Source organism: Cardiocondyla obscurior, linkage group LG22, assembly GCF_019399895.1.
Source record: "Cardiocondyla obscurior isolate alpha-2009 linkage group LG22, Cobs3.1, whole genome shotgun sequence".
NCBI classification, from domain to species: Eukaryota; Metazoa; Arthropoda; class Insecta; order Hymenoptera; family Formicidae; genus Cardiocondyla; species Cardiocondyla obscurior.
This window is the reverse complement of record NC_091885.1, coordinates 1,940,878-1,956,185: the sequence shown is the minus strand read 5'-3', so window position 1 is coordinate 1,956,185 and position 15,308 is coordinate 1,940,878. Positions and strand designations below refer to the sequence as shown.

Genomic DNA, 15,308 nt, shown 5'->3' with positions numbered 1-15,308 from the left:
ATTTTTGAAGTGTTATATTATCGATTTATTAAAAAAAAAAAATCGATTTGATGACTCTCTAAATGAGTTTTTCCTCTTATAAAAATATTAAATTTATAAAACTGCCTAGCAGATTTTAGTATTGAGCCTCAAGGATTCAGACTGTAAGAATATATCTTATTAAATTCTAAGAGCCAATTAATGATTAAACGAGTGGTTTAGAGACAAACGGAGATGCGATTCTTGCATGTCGCAGAAAATTGTAGAAGGACGGTGGATTCAAATAATCATCAGGGGAAATGTATTTCGGTCCACCAAAAGTATCCAATAATGCAATTGCCGCTATCTTCAACTCGGCGAAAAAGAATTTGTGATCTGCACAAAACAAATATGATATTAATGTAATTTAATACATAAACTCTATAGATGCTATGTAAAGAGATCGTTGGTATTTACTTATAGGCATGTTTTCCAATTTTGGGTGACGACCAAAGAATAACTTCTTTGCAACATCATGCTCTGCAGTATTGTTTTTTAGCTGGCATTAAAATATTCAGTGTTAATAATTGCTAAATATACATATAAAAAGTAATTTATAATTATGTAATTAAAATACTTACTGGTGTAATCTTGCCAGTTAGCATGACTCTTACACATCGTGGGTCCATCGGATCATATTCTTTGTCCTTGCAATAGTTGCCTTGAGCCAGTGACACTAAGAGAGTCGCGCGATGGTCTTTCTATAATAATTATTAATACAATTAATGATTAAAATGAGACTAATATAAGTATATTATTGTGATTAAATTTAATTTTTTTCTAAACTTAAAGAATAAAATTCTATAATTAAATTTTTTATATTCAGCTCTTGATAATGCATCAAGATAATGCAGTAATTAAATTCTTAATTATACACTACATACTGTACGTGATATGAAAATAATAATTTTTGAAAAACATTTGTGCAAATATAATAAAATATTGTTAATAAATTATACTTCATAATCATTCTGTAGACTGGAAAAAATATCACATTTTTTTATTTAAAGAAGCAATATCACTATCTTCTGATTAGGTATCTTAAATCTTTTTTTGATTGATAAAAATTTATGTCGTGAAAGTGCAATCAATTTTCTTTCTTTCTTTCTTAGTAGTTAATTATATGTATATGTTGACATAATCGTTAAATAATTATATCGATTTAATATTTATTTAATTTAACTTTATTTAATTTAAAAAAGTACCAAATTTAACTAATAACGTCTTATTATATTTGTACAGATGTAATATCAATAATTATCGTTATCGTGTCATGCTATCACACACGTATACATTATGCGATTAAAAAATTTGTAATTATTAATAGAGATAAGTTGAAAAGATAATCTTTTATAAGCTTTAATTATTTAGTTTCACCAAAAGATAAAGAAAAAAATGAATATCAAATAAATTATGCTAGATCTTTTTCGTGTTATTTTCACAGAATAAGTATCATATTAAGAAATTTTTTTTATATTTAAATAATGTATAATATGTGTACTACATTATACGTTACACAAATATATATATGACAATCAATTGATACTAATTTTAAACTATCACTACTTACAGCGAGATCTTGAGCGGTATAATCGAGAGGTGTGAGGTACATATATGGTATTCCAGTACCGTTTCCAGCAGGCCCGTCGGCGATGGAGACTAAATTTGCAACGGGAAAGGTTTGAACATCCTTCCTTGTGCTTATCGTCGCTACAGCTGCCCATTCTGCCGATACATAGAGTCAGATAATGTCGATTAGATGAACAGGTATATTAAAGACATATAACACAATGAAGTAAATCATTTTATCATATTGTTCTTTTTTTTTATTATAAAATAATTAAAATTTATTAAAAAAAAAGCTATCTGTTTTAGGTAAATTTAAAGTTTCAATAAACGAGAAAAAATCAATCAAATTTCTTTGTTCTCTTCTGAGAAATAAAAAGATTATTTTTAATTTTGTTCTATATTAAAATCCTTTTTATGTCTCACAATGATGACAAGTTATTTATCAGTTAATACCAACGCAAATACGTTTGGCGCGAGGCCAAATATTTGTATTTTAATGAGTCAGCTACATACTATATTTCAACCACAAAGCGTAATAATATTGGAATCTAATGTTGCTTAAAACGCATTATTTTTAATTTAATTTCTCAACATTTATCTATTGATGGAATGACGCATAAGCTGCAAAAATTTTATTTTAATTACATAGTTGATTAAGTTTTAAAATCAAAGCTGCACGCAACGTGCGTATGAATTGGTATGTATATCTGCCGCGCATCTCGATGATAATTATTTGTTTTTTATTCATAAAATAAATATACGTTTGCATAAAGAAATTTATATAAATGTTAAAATGGTTTATAGAATATATAAGAAATTTTTGTATGCTGAAATATTATATGTATATATCAGCATATATAATTAATTGGATGATGAACTTTTTAGATGTAATATGTTATTTTATTATGCGAAAACTTATTTGATGGGTGCTAACGACATCATGTTAATTACCAGCTTGATTAACGACGAATCTGGCCATTAAGGCTGGCGGTAGATTCTGTGAGAGCTGGACACGGTTTTGTCGATTATCCTGATCATCGAGTCCAGTCGCTAGAAATTCCTTTGTCTTCCTCGACTCGACGTTATTCCAATATCCAGAGTTCGTGCCATCGTAGAGTTTACTAGCGTCACTCAACAGGACGCAGAGAACGATGATGCTCACAAATCGCAACATCATGGTATGCGCTGCGGGTATTTCGTGACGAGTAATTGAAGCGGGACTACTTAACGATATTTCCCACGAAGGTAAGAGCTCAGCAGTAAATGCGCCTTGCAAGTGGCTGATGTTGTCTGCGCGCGCTTTATGAACTTAATGACGAGGCCGATTGGTTTTCGTGACTTGCGCAGCACAGACAGATGTGATAGATTAAACCTGAAAACACCAAATATTGTTATCGCATAAAGTAAATACGTCGTTGCACATTGCGCGCGATAGCCTGGAAAAATTTAAAAAAGATAAACTCTGTAAACTTTGTTTTTTTATAATTATTCATATAATTCACGGAACGATATTTTGTTACAAGTCTATTATCGTTACTGTGAGAAAATAAAAATGTATGAAGCAGCAATCAACTTCGAACTACGTTTGGTGCATTTAGACATAGCCCCTTGCATTATGATTCAATTTTCAGCGAGGTGGAATCATTATTTTTAATTTCGACTGCCGCAATAGTTGCAACGACGCCAGAAATTTTACAGCTTTTCGAGAACGATAAACAAATTGTTTCCTCAATAATCTTATAAAATTTTAGAAGGCTGTGTGTGGCGCCTGATTGTGGTGCAAGGTCGAAGAAACTGGTACGCAAGCTGCTGCGAGGCACTCCGCTCGATGTGGGTCGTCGTCTAACTGTTCTACGTACCGTTTCTCCGTTTCTGACTCTGTATCCTTCAGCAGCAGCAGCGAGCGGACACCTACACGATGGTCCATGTACCCCAAGCTATACGTTACATCGTACGGTAATATTAGCGGCAACATAATCACAAAAACTCCATACACGCCCTTCTTATGCTTTTTTAATTAAAAAAAAGAAGTTTTCTCGCTATTTAAATCAATCAGAATTAAAACACGCAAAGTTTCTATAGAATAACAATATTACGTAAACCGTTCGAATTTAGTAAATTATCAATTTTTTAATATTATATTCTTATATATTTTAAATAAAATTCTTTTTTTTAATTATTTTTCCTACAAGTTTATACTCACCGATAGTTAAATTTTCCAGATTTAATTTATATCTTTTAACGAATATTTCTAAAATACGTCTGATGAAAAGTGTATTTTACACGTTAATCTCATTCGTTTGCGTCCTCTTCGCACGATATCCGTTTTTTACAAGTTAATGCAAATTTCCGTTATCCTTTATCTTAGACACTTCGTCGAGTTTTAGATATCTCTGTAATCGTTCGCTTCCTCGTTTCTTGTTTCTTCCTCGCTTTGCGGACGGCCGCAGTGTTCTCCTACTCTTCGGGTCATTTAGAGCGAGATCTTCCTCCACCGCGTGTCCTGTTCTTCCACCTCTTCGTCTTCCTTCTACCGTCCTGACAACAAGGCTGTTCAGTCGTTATACGACCTTCTTCCAGGGTTACGTTCCTGCCAGTTTTCCGGGGCTTTTAATCTTTCGGCTTTGACGTGTCTGCAAAGAGAACATTTTTATTTGAGCTAGCACTTGTTAGATGCAATTACATTTGAATCAAATGTGTTACATTGAAAATCATGTGCGGATGGATTAGTGAATAAGTCATAAAGAGATACCAAAATTGCGAGAAGCCGAAGAGAGGTCTCAATCTATCGACGATCTACTCACGTAATCAAGGTATAACGATTTATCTTAATTAATAAATAAAAAGCATAATTACACAACTAATAATAAGATCTTTCAATGCAACATCTGTACAGTATTAATTAAGCGGTCAGGTCTAACGATAAAACTAAATGCAGTACTTTTAATTAATATGTTAATAAATAATTAGCATTCTTCTGTCTGATAATAAAAATAAAAATTCTTAAGAGATTCCTAAGGAATACAGAAATTCATAGTTTAGAAGCCGACAAAGTACCAATAAAAAATTCTCAAACGATACACGCGTGTTATATCCTTCGCGAAACAAGCCGAAGATAGAAAATCCAGACCGAAATAATTGCGCGTGTAAAACGTGATTCGCGAGGCTTCGTGCGCGAAACTGAAATTATACAATTCGGAGGCAAGACCCCCAAAGTAGGAAATAAAGTGGGTCATACTGACCAACATCATCTGGCGCATCCCATTCACCGTGTCAGGAAATACCGAGACACCGGGTCACGACCACGGACGTTACAGTCCGTGTTATGAATGGTGAATGGCGTTAGACGATTTTAACGGACGAATACATGTCACCATGCAACGTTATTCGACCTGGATATTAAAGTCAGATAGGATTATCAAAACCGTAGGACAGCTCGGAGGAAGCGTAAAGCGAATCCGTGCGAAAAACACGTGGAAAGAGAAAAGAAAAAGACGGAAGAAAGAGAGGCCACTGAAACCCGTTATACTATTGAAACGGAATTCTGCTTGATGTAATATATAGTTTGCTGTCGTGTACGTTACAAGTTTATCGAAATATCTCTGTTAACGTGTGCGAATTTGCATTAATCTCGAAGACAAATCCTCTTAAAGTTCTGCATATATTTGACATTTTATTTATGCCACTCACAACTTTGGTCGAACGGAACTTGTTTGGAGTAACGACCTTACATTTATAATTAGTATGACGTAGTAGGATGACGCGTTTACAGTAATATTTCCGGAATTCTTACAACGTATCTGATAGCTAATTTAATTGCAAATTAAATTGATGCATGTATCTGCGACACAGAATTAATTATGCCGCAACTTAGGCAATAATGCTGCATGTGAGTCGTATGTTACTTTTTCTTTTTTTTAAATGCATTTCTTTCTTTGTGTGAAACGCAACACCCGCATTTGAAATTGAGATAAAAAATGTCTGTACATTTTTAGCACACATGCGGAATGCTGGCATAAAAAAAAATTGTGAAAAGAAAAACACGATATTATATTAAATTTCACATTGTGAAATCTTTATAATACTGAATCGATATATTTTTTTAGGCATTATAAGAGATGCGGAGACGCCTATGGATATTTCTCACCCTTCTGGTATGTGTGTCAGGCGAGTATCTGATGGGCGGTCATCTGGACAACAATGCCGGGTCAAAGACCCGATCCGGCAAGATCGAGAGCTCCTCGAAACGTAAGATACGTCTGGACGACCTTGACCTGGATCTCATAGCGGCGGAGAGCACCGTTGCTGCCGCTGGCGCCGAGACTTTATCCGGTGACGACGGGGACGTTCCACGTTACCATATTCCGTATCCTTTCGCCTTCAACGGCGGCAAACCGTTCTCTCTGGAAAAAGATCCGATAACCGGTAAAATCGACTTCGAAAAGGCACCGCCTGTTAAAGCTCTCAACTACACCGGCTATTATCATGAGCAAGATGATAAAGAAAACGGAGATGACGTTGTTGATAAAGGCCAAGATAGTGGCGACGAGAAAAGCGCATACGCGGGGCAGGAAAAAAACAAGAACAAGAATGGTCACGACGTCGGCCCCAATGAGATCACGTATACGCATAACTTTCATGACTTCCTTAACTTACCCGTTCATTATTCCTCGGACAAATACGGGAACGACAAGTATCCTTTAATCTCGAGCTCGTACGCGAATACAAAAGTACAGAGCGGCGCCAATAGTTATAGCACGTACAACCACAGGCTTCAGCATCCGGAGAACGATCTGTATGTACGTCCTGTGAAAAGCTCGTACCCGCCGGCAAAAACGAGCACGTACAGAACTACGACTCTCGACGATCTTAAAGTAAAGTGGACAAGCACTACAAGTCCGTCGACGATCACGACTTCCGCATCGCCAATAACGATGAATTCATCGCACATTGCAATTTCTGCCTCGACCAAAGCACCCATTGTAACTACGTGGAAGCCATCCAGTACTTCGATCACGTTTCATTCGATCGACCGTACGGAGATAGAAAATGAGAAAACTCTTTTGCCGATAGAGAAGCTGCACGCGGCGTCTCATCGAAATCCAAGTGACATTTCAACGCAATCTTCGAGTGATGGAATGACAGAGAAGGCGCAGGTCACCATTCGTTACAAGGACCCACCAAATCTCAATAATTTCGTGCTGTCCCACGCGAAACCTGAGACGAAACCGACGCAAATCGAAGAGTATAAAGATTCTTACGATACTTACGAATCTGATACCGAAGGTGATGGCGATAACGAAGAAAGCGATTATTTTTTACCGTTTGGCGATTTATTAAGAGACGATGTTACGTCGGCACCGTCGACAACCACTTCTAGTACAACAGTATCGACAACTACAAGTACGACTGTCACCCCATCATCGGCAGAAACCACGATGACAGTCGCATCTTCGCGATCTACATCTTCGACGCCGCCTACGCTCCAAGAAAATGTACCCACGAATAATCCATTACAATTTCCAATAATATCGCCTAACAAGCAACATCTTTTGAACAATGACAGAAAGCAAAGCATTGCGGAACATCATGACATTATAATAAATCATGGATATAGACCGAGTTCGATAATTACATCGGAATCGGACAGAGTAGAACCAGGAGTGATGGTAGAGAGCACGAGTAATATCGTGATACCACCAGATCAAGATACCGTGTCCTTCGTTCTCGGAAATCGTCAAAATGTCGACGGTGGTTATTACTCGGTCGGGACAGCTGTTGGAGAGAATCCTTATGGTAGCTTGCCTGAGACTGATCTATTCTGGCCGCTCCGTAACGACCCACCTGACTCTGCAAAAGAAGTCAAACATGAGCAAAAGTGGTGGCCGCCAAGTCCTCTGAAAAGTGGCAACGAAGTTGATGTAACGAAGCCTCAGAATTCCTTCGCCACTATCACGAATACCGTAATTCACGATACGAAGAATTCAAGTAAGGAAAAGGATTCCAGCTATGTAGTTTTTCCAAATAACGAAACGAAGGACAAAAACGTAGTGACGGAAGAGCATATCGTCATTATAAACGAAGCCGATGGTAGCATTCACGAACTACCGCCCAGGACGACATTAACAACTTCAACGTCGACAGCAACGAATAAAACGACGCCGAATACCGCAGACGATATTATTGGAGATCTACCACAGCTTGCTGAAGATTTAGTACCACCTGCAAAAAGCACCAAGCCACCGTCCTATTATTATCATTATCAATTTGATACGTCAAAACCGAATCACTCGAGACCGCAGAGATTACCTTTGCCACCGCGTATCAAACCACACTCGGGATTGCCGGCATCTTCATTGGACGCAGGAATAAGAAAACGACCGTACTCGCCAGACGTGAAGCTGCCTAATATTCTGCCACAGTTTCGTCCTAATGCGAAAGCGTCGCACGGTCATCGTAGTCCGGATATAATAGGAACTATGCCGGTTGGACAAAGCGTATCTACAAGAATCAGGCAGTCGTTGCCGCCTCACCCGTCACGAAGACCTTTACCGCCGCCACCTTCGTATCTTCAGCGCCTGAATCCTCCACCACCACCGATTCACGCAGTTAGACTGGCCTTGACGCCGAAGGTGGACAGTGTCATTCTACCTCACGAAACGGAACCAACGATACGAAGACTCCGTCCTCCGCACGGAGTACCGTCCATACCTCGTGGAGGTCCGGAAGAGAACACGCCGTTAAATAGATTCGTTCATGGTAGCGGTGACAATGGCGAGAGTGGCGAAAATCGAAAGGAGAATCGAAGTAAGACCGAGCTCAAGAACGAACGTGAAAGCGAAGGCTCGGAAAGATACCCAGAAGAACCGTCGATGACTCCACCAAGACCACCGCTGTTTCCGAAACGCAGGACGGCAGATCCTCCCCGCATTGCGACTCTGCAAATGATACAACAACATGGTGAATTCGACGACGAGGATAGTGCGGCTCAAATAACACAACCCGTCGAATCTGTAGAATCCGCAGAACTTGTACCGACACACGAAGCGGAGCGAAGAAAATCAAATAATCAAGATCTATCAGAAATGCCGGAACAACCCGTATATGTCGTATATCCGGTCAACACTGCAGTCAACATACATTCAGACGATTCCAACGAGAAGGATGGCAGCGTCGTCATGGGTACACGGGGTCCTCAGCGTCCGCTACCACCCGACACTTTACTTCAGAACGAACAGGACGATACACACATCGTCTATAACAAACCTATCGCCCTGAACTTTCCGTATCCATTAGAACGACCTGATCCATCATCTGTCTTTCCTGTTGTAAAAGAGACACCTGTCTTGATACCCAGTGAGCAGCGACATCAGCAGCATATTTCCGCTGCAATAGAGAGCGAAAGAGAAAACGAGAAAAATGATGACGTAAATGTGATTCCATATTTACAAGATTTCTTACCGTATCGAAAGAAAAATGAAGCAGCAATTTCCGTGACGTTACATCGCACCGCACCGGTCTTGTCGTCGTCGAGTTCGACATCTACGTCGACGCCGATCGCCTACGTTTACACGCCAACGAACGCTCCGTATCCAATACATCGTCTTGACGAAGATCTGCACGATGACGTTACCGTAAACGACGCGAAGCAAACGGTACTTCTGCCTTCGCAACAGCCGTCGAGTTCTTCCAGTTCAGCACCGGCGCCGCAAAATTTCATGGCTCCTTTCGTCGCCAGTATGAGCGCCGAGACACCTAGCAAGAACGGCTGGAGTGTCGTCGTCGTCGAACCACCTGCCGTAGAAGCAGAGAGAAAGTCAGATAGCAACAGCGATGAAACGAAGCTTGTAGACTCGGAAAATAACACGCAGACGGAAAAGAACGAATTCGACGCCGATAACTTTAAGCCACAGCTTTTCGGAGGTTTTAAGCCACTTTATGAGTTTCCTACGGAAGAAACGGAACGTCACGACGTTGCAGATACAAATCCTGAGATAAATATGCCCAGGCATTCCAAATAATTGTTGCCTGTACCTGATAAAAAATAACTTGTAAAAGACACCAGACAGTTTTCTTTTCTCTTGAGCTTTGCTCTCGGACATTCCGCTTAAACTTATTATTAATTCTTCTCGCGTATATGTAAGCGAAAACGAAAGCGAAACGTATGTAAGTAGTAAAAAAAAAAAAAATGAAGAGCGAAATGTCTCTAAATGCTGCTCAATGAAAAGATACTTTGTGGTAGAATCAACTGAAATAGTAGAAGACTGTATTCTATTTTCACTCTGCTTATAATGTATTATTAAAATATAAGAACGTCGCGGTGTAAAATATTTGATTGTGATTAAATGGCTTAAGTATTTACCGAAATAATCAAAAAATTAAATTTTAAACTTTCTCACGTGTTTTATATTATTATATCGCGATATTTTGTTCTATTGTTGGTTAAGTCATATGCAAAACTTTCTACATAAAAAAAAAAAAAATTTTAATTTAGTATATTAAAAATTATTTTTTTTTTAATTATATATATTTTACTTAAAAAAACCATACACGCGTTACGTGCGCAATTTTTCAAAAGATCCCAATTCACGCGCGTCATTATATTCGGGGACATCAACTAATTATAATTATTTCTACATGGTAATTACAATTAAGTAATTTACGGTCGATGGCATGTTGCCGGTTTACTTACATTTGTAGCTTTCGGTTAAGTTACGTTAGAATAGGTTATTTTCCATCCTTCCTTCCTTCCTTCCGTGGCAGCGCGACGAACGATTATTTGTTGTAAATATAAATTTGCACTCTCGGTATTCGTAGCGTTGCTTACTTGCGTCGAGTCTTCACTCGAGTCGTCCTCGGTCTCCACACAAAAAATTGGCGGCGAAGTCACTTTTAATCCATATCCTTCGGTGTATTCTTGTCTGTAAAATGAATGACGTCGAGAACTTGTACTAAACAGCGAATGAGACGAGTCGCGATATGTTCCCCGCGCACTTTATCTTCCTCGAGTTCTTCAAAATTACTTGCTCGAAACGAATAGAATCTCAGCCGCGACGGAGAAGACGTGCGAGATGCAGTCGCCGTTGACAAAATCCCGCGCACTTATAATGATGATCGCCGAAACTTGCCGAAGAAAATTTTAATGGGAGCCGGAGTCGAAAACGCCCGAGTAATACGCGGTGTAAAGCGGCGTCTACAATGAGGGCCTAATACCGGATGCACACCAGCGCGATTTACGTCGCGAGCCTCACGCGATATCCAATGAGAGCTCTGCTTCCCTGTAGAAAGAGAAGTTTCATTGGATGTCATTTGCTGCGACGAGCGCCGACGGCGACTGGCGTACTGGTGTTCCTTGTCACTTCTACGCGCGCGCTTCGTGTGAAATTCAACGCAGACTACGCCAAGATCACGTACGCTAGCCGCCGTCGCAGCACCACGAACGAACGCCATTCCTGACGGCGCATGAGGGAGGAAAAGAGAACACACGTTGCTCCGCGTCCATTACGCCACATAGTGTGCATCGTTCGTTGTATTTGCTGCCGAGACTCTTTCGCTTCTTGTTTCGACGATACGATTTAGGCGAAGGAGTCACCTCACCTATTCTCGCGGTGCCAACGGCGATTTGTCGTCGCTTATCCTCGTCCCGTCTGTTGAGAACGGCTATGGCATCATCATCCGATCAACCGATCAACATCGCTGCAGAAACTGTAGCTGACGCTACAGAAGAATCCGAGAGTACCAAAAAGTGAGTTCTCCTGCCAAAGAACGTTAACGCGCCTTTCTGTAAACCCGATGCACTCTTACGTCATTGGACCCAAAACCAGGAAGTCTATCTATTTGCGGCTCGAATTTCCTGTAAATCTCGTCACTTTTGTCATTGTATTTAAAATGTATAGACTTGAATATTAATCATGCTTTGTCCTTTTGAGTAGATTTATTCTGAGGTTAATATTAACACATTTACAGTTAGACAATAAGATAATACATTTGTTACTTCATTTGACATTTAATACCAGTAAAGATATATAATATATGAACATATACATAAGAATAGCAGCAATATAAACTCAAACAATATATATGTATAAATATATTATAAACATGCTATACATATATTCATGCTTCCTCTTAATATTGTAGATGCATATAAATATATTTTAAATATTCTATTTCATATATATGTATATATAATATTTATAGATTGGCTGAAACAAAAAAGGAGACTGCTAATCAGTATTATTCACAAAAACAATATAAAAAAGCATTGGTTGGTTACAATGAAGTTATTGGTGAGTGCTTTTGCCTTATTATATAAGTATATTCTTTTTTTGGTTTAACACAACATTGACTTATAATTAAATAACTTTGTCTTTGATACTATTTTTATATTAGCATTTTAATATGTTGTTTAATTAACATTTCTGTTTTTTTCTACAAAATTAAATTATTAAATATTTAAATCTATCTATAAATGTATAAATTAATTTCTTACATTAATTGTGGAATTATTTCTGTAAATAATTACAATAAACTAAAATATTTCAGCCTTGTGTCCTAATGTATCGCGCTACTACAGCAATAGAGCAGCATGTTACATGATGCTTGGACAATATCGAGATGCATTAACAGATGCTAAAAAATGTATTGAACTAGAACCAACATTTTCTAAGGTATGTCAATGATTTTTTACTTGTTAATTGTAATTAAAATTTTGTCTATTTATTTTTAGGCATACATAAGAAAAATCAAATGTTGTTTGATTTTGGGAGACATTCTAGAAGCTGAGACCACATTAAAGAAACTGTTGGAGTTTGATCCTAAGAATGAATCTGTAGCTGCAGAACAAAAAGACATAGCATATGTAAAAAAGTTCCTTACGGATGCTGATACTGCTTATACCGCTAAGGATTATCGTAAGGTATAATATCCCGATAATAATTTTTATATTATTTTTTTTAAATATATTATTAAGTTTTGATTATATAATTATTATATATATACATATATATGAAGATTATATAATTATTAAGTTTTGTGTTTCTTGCAGGTTGTATATTGTATGGATCGTTGTTGTGACAAAAGTACGTCTGCAACACGTTTTAAGTTAACCAAAGCAGAATGCTTAGCTCTTTTAGGGAGATATCAAGAAGCTCAGGATATTGCATAGTGAGTTATTTTTTTTACTAAAGAGTATATACATTTCTTTATATTAATATATATTTTTTTTTATTTTAGTGATTCTTTACACATCGATAAACATAATGCCGAAGCATTATATATTCGTGGAATGTGTTTGTATTTTCAAGATGATGTTGAAAGAGCTTTTACACATTTTCAACAAGTATTGCGACTTGCACCAGATCATGCCAAAGCATTAGAAATATACAAAGTAAGAAGAAAAATAGGATAACGTTAAATAATACGTTATTAATTTTATAGTAATATATTAATTTTTTTATTTTAAATAGAGAGCAAAATGTTTGAAAAAGAAAAAAGAAGAAGGCAATGCAGCATTTAAAAGAGAACAATTTCAAGAGGCTTATGATCTTTATAATGAAGCTTTGACGATTGATCCACACAATATCATGACTAATGCTAAATTGCATTTTAATAAAGCAACAGCTGCTGCTAAGGTATTACACCACGCTTTAAAAAAAATTGTTACGTTTATAAGTACTTATTGTTGCTCTTTTTAGTTAGGAAAATTGACTGAATCTGTGGCAGAATGTACAGAAGCTTTAAAGCTCAATGATAATTATTTGAAAGCTCTTTTAAAAAGAGCAAATATTTATATGGAACTTGAAGAATTTGAAGAGGCAGTTCGTGATCTTGAAAAAGCGTGTAAAATGGATAAGACTAATCGTGGTACGAATCTCTATCAATTTTCTCGTACGGAATATTAATGACGGGTTGTATGTTAAGATTTTTTAATATATTTTATACAATTTTCTCAGAGACGAAACGGTTACTTGGAAAAGCCAAATTGTTATTGAGAAAATCCAAAAGAAAAGATTATTATAAAATTTTGGGTATTGACAAAAATGCATCTACTGAAGACATTAAAAAGGCTTATAGAAAACGAGCTTTAGATCACCACCCAGGTAAGACCGAATACAATTTAAAAAATAAATACAGTTGTAAGTGTAAATTTGACAATTGTTATATTTTATAGATCGTCATGCTAACGCTAGCGAAGGAGAAAAAAAAGAGCAAGAAAAGAAGTTTAAAGAAGTTGGAGAAGCTTATGGTATTCTCTCAGATCCTAAGAAACGATCTCGCTATGATCGCGGTCATGATCTGGATGACAGTGAAAGTGGTTTTCAAGGTTAATATTTCGATTTTTTTACGTTTATGCTTTTCTGTTACTATTAATATTATATATTTGTATATAAATTTATCTTTTTTTAGATATGGATCCAAATGCAATGTTCCACTTCTTCTGTCAAGATGGAGGCTTCCAATTTCAATTTCAAGACGGTTTTCCCAGTAATAGTTTTCAGTTTCAATTTCCAGGTTAACAATATTTTTGCAAAAACACATGATATGGTACACTGTATCTAAATATGTATATGATACTCAAGTCTGTTTTAGTACATTCTGCATCGAATTTTTGACATATGTAAGCCCACGATGCAATGTAGTATCATTTGCGTTTCATAACTTCGCGATTGCTAAACGTGAATATTTGTTTAAGCAATCGTTAATGTGCATATTTATTTCAGCATGACAAATGTATATATCGTTTACGATTCTATTATATATTGCAATGCAGTAGATCTTCGATATATGGAATTAAGCGAAGAAACATTAAGGTTAACGTCGAAGTACAACAGGCGAACAGGCAATTTCGAGGTTTGAACACACTTGTACCTGACGAAACCTTTGCGAATAGAAAGAAAAGCAAATTCATATTCATTAGATTAATAGATGAAACATTCTTGTTGAGAGATCTTTTATTTTTTAATTAAAAGTTATTAATGTATGTTAATTATTGATAAAATTTAAAGAGCTTAAATTTTTTTTTTATTTTAGTGCCAATTAAAAAAGTTTCTTTTAAAAGTAAAATCGAAGATTTACTACAGTCTTATTTTTTACTGATTGCAATAATAAAATTAAAATATGTAAATGTTAACGAAATATTTTTCATAATACTTATGCTTGCATATAATGTATAATATTGGCTTTATATCTGTTTTTACAAATCAATGAAAAATGTAATCATTTTATTATGAAATAATTGGATTTAAATGATATAACTTCCGTGTAGTACGAATTATGTAAGTTAATTTTGCGATGGTATATACATATGCTTAATATATTTCCTAAATAATTATCAAAAATTTAAGAATATATTGTTTCCATAGATCCAACAATGTATTCATTCCACAGAACTTTTTACAAATACATAAACTACAATATATTTTGCTTTTCTATTCAATTCTATAAGTAAATTTTTTTTATATTATTCTATGTTATTATTAATTATTCGCGTCGTATGTGTTTGCGACGTAATATAAATTTTTCCATTTCTTATTAACTCTTAGAGCTTTTATTTTTAAAGATAAAAAAAAAATATTAACGTTGAGAGAAATTTGAAAAATCACAAAACTAAATTGCATTATTGGATATCTACGGTGTTCTGCACTCTCGCAGGTAGCTGAAAGTATACCGGTGTGACAACGAGGAACGTGGACGACACATCTTTCGGAGACCACGTGGAA

General features: G+C 36.3%; 3 protein-coding genes across 3 annotated transcripts; 2 read left to right on the top strand and 1 right to left on the bottom strand.

Moving 5' to 3' along the window:
* Position 1: 1 nt before the first annotated feature.
* On the bottom strand, positions 2-5,874 carry Creg (Cellular Repressor of E1A-stimulated Genes). Its single transcript, XM_070671046.1, has 8 exons — positions 5,735-5,874; positions 3,791-4,220; positions 3,447-3,524; positions 2,539-2,959; positions 1,589-1,743; positions 600-719; positions 436-517; positions 2-354 (listed from the first exon to the last, which is right to left on the bottom strand). Exons 4-8 carry the CDS (start codon positions 2,762-2,764, stop codon positions 185-187), a joined length of 753 nt encoding a protein of 250 aa, XP_070527147.1. The 5' UTR covers positions 2,765-2,959; positions 3,447-3,524; positions 3,791-4,220; positions 5,735-5,874; the 3' UTR covers positions 2-184.
* LOC139111008 (titin) lies at positions 5,706-9,641 on the top strand. Its single transcript, XM_070671036.1, has one exon. The coding sequence runs from the start codon at positions 5,706-5,708 to the stop codon at positions 9,606-9,608; it is 3,903 nt and encodes a 1,300-aa protein (XP_070527137.1). The 3' UTR covers positions 9,609-9,641.
* A 1,333-nt stretch (positions 9,642-10,974) lies between these two features.
* Positions 10,975-15,038, top strand: Tpr2 (Tetratricopeptide repeat protein 2). The gene is made up of 11 exons (XM_070671039.1): positions 10,975-11,332; positions 11,788-11,876; positions 12,133-12,257; positions 12,317-12,505; positions 12,635-12,753; positions 12,823-12,976; positions 13,056-13,220; positions 13,284-13,452; positions 13,542-13,688; positions 13,760-13,912; positions 13,996-15,038. Exons 1-11 carry the CDS (start codon positions 11,250-11,252, stop codon positions 14,103-14,105), a joined length of 1,503 nt encoding a protein of 500 aa, XP_070527140.1. The 5' UTR covers positions 10,975-11,249; the 3' UTR covers positions 14,106-15,038.
* Positions 15,039-15,308: the final 270 nt, after the last annotated feature.

What these genes read in the sequence shown, in the direction of transcription:
- Tpr2 (XM_070671039.1), top strand. Translation starts at nt 11,250, where the DNA reads ATGGCATCATCATCCGATCAACCGATCAACATCGCTGCAGAAACTGTA. An exon ending in GAATCCGAGAGTACCAAAAA is followed by an intron (nt 11,333 to 11,787) that starts GTGAGTTCTCCT and finishes TAATATTTATAG; the next exon opens with ATTGGCTGAAACAAAAAAGG. An exon ending in AAGCATTAGAAATATACAAA is followed by an intron (nt 12,977 to 13,055) that starts GTAAGAAGAAAA and finishes TATTTTAAATAG; the next exon opens with AGAGCAAAATGTTTGAAAAA.
- LOC139111008 (XM_070671036.1), top strand. Translation starts at nt 5,706, where the DNA reads ATGCGGAGACGCCTATGGATATTTCTCACCCTTCTGGTATGTGTGTCA.
- Creg (XM_070671046.1), bottom strand. Translation starts at nt 2,764, where the DNA reads ATGATGTTGCGATTTGTGAGCATCATCGTTCTCTGCGTCCTGTTGAGT. An exon ending in ATACCGCTCAAGATCTCGCT is followed by an intron (nt 720 to 1,588) that starts GTAAGTAGTGAT and finishes TAATTATTATAG; the next exon opens with AAAGACCATCGCGCGACTCT. An exon ending in ATTGGAAAACATGCCTATAA is followed by an intron (nt 355 to 435) that starts GTAAATACCAAC and finishes TGTTTTGTGCAG; the next exon opens with ATCACAAATTCTTTTTCGCC.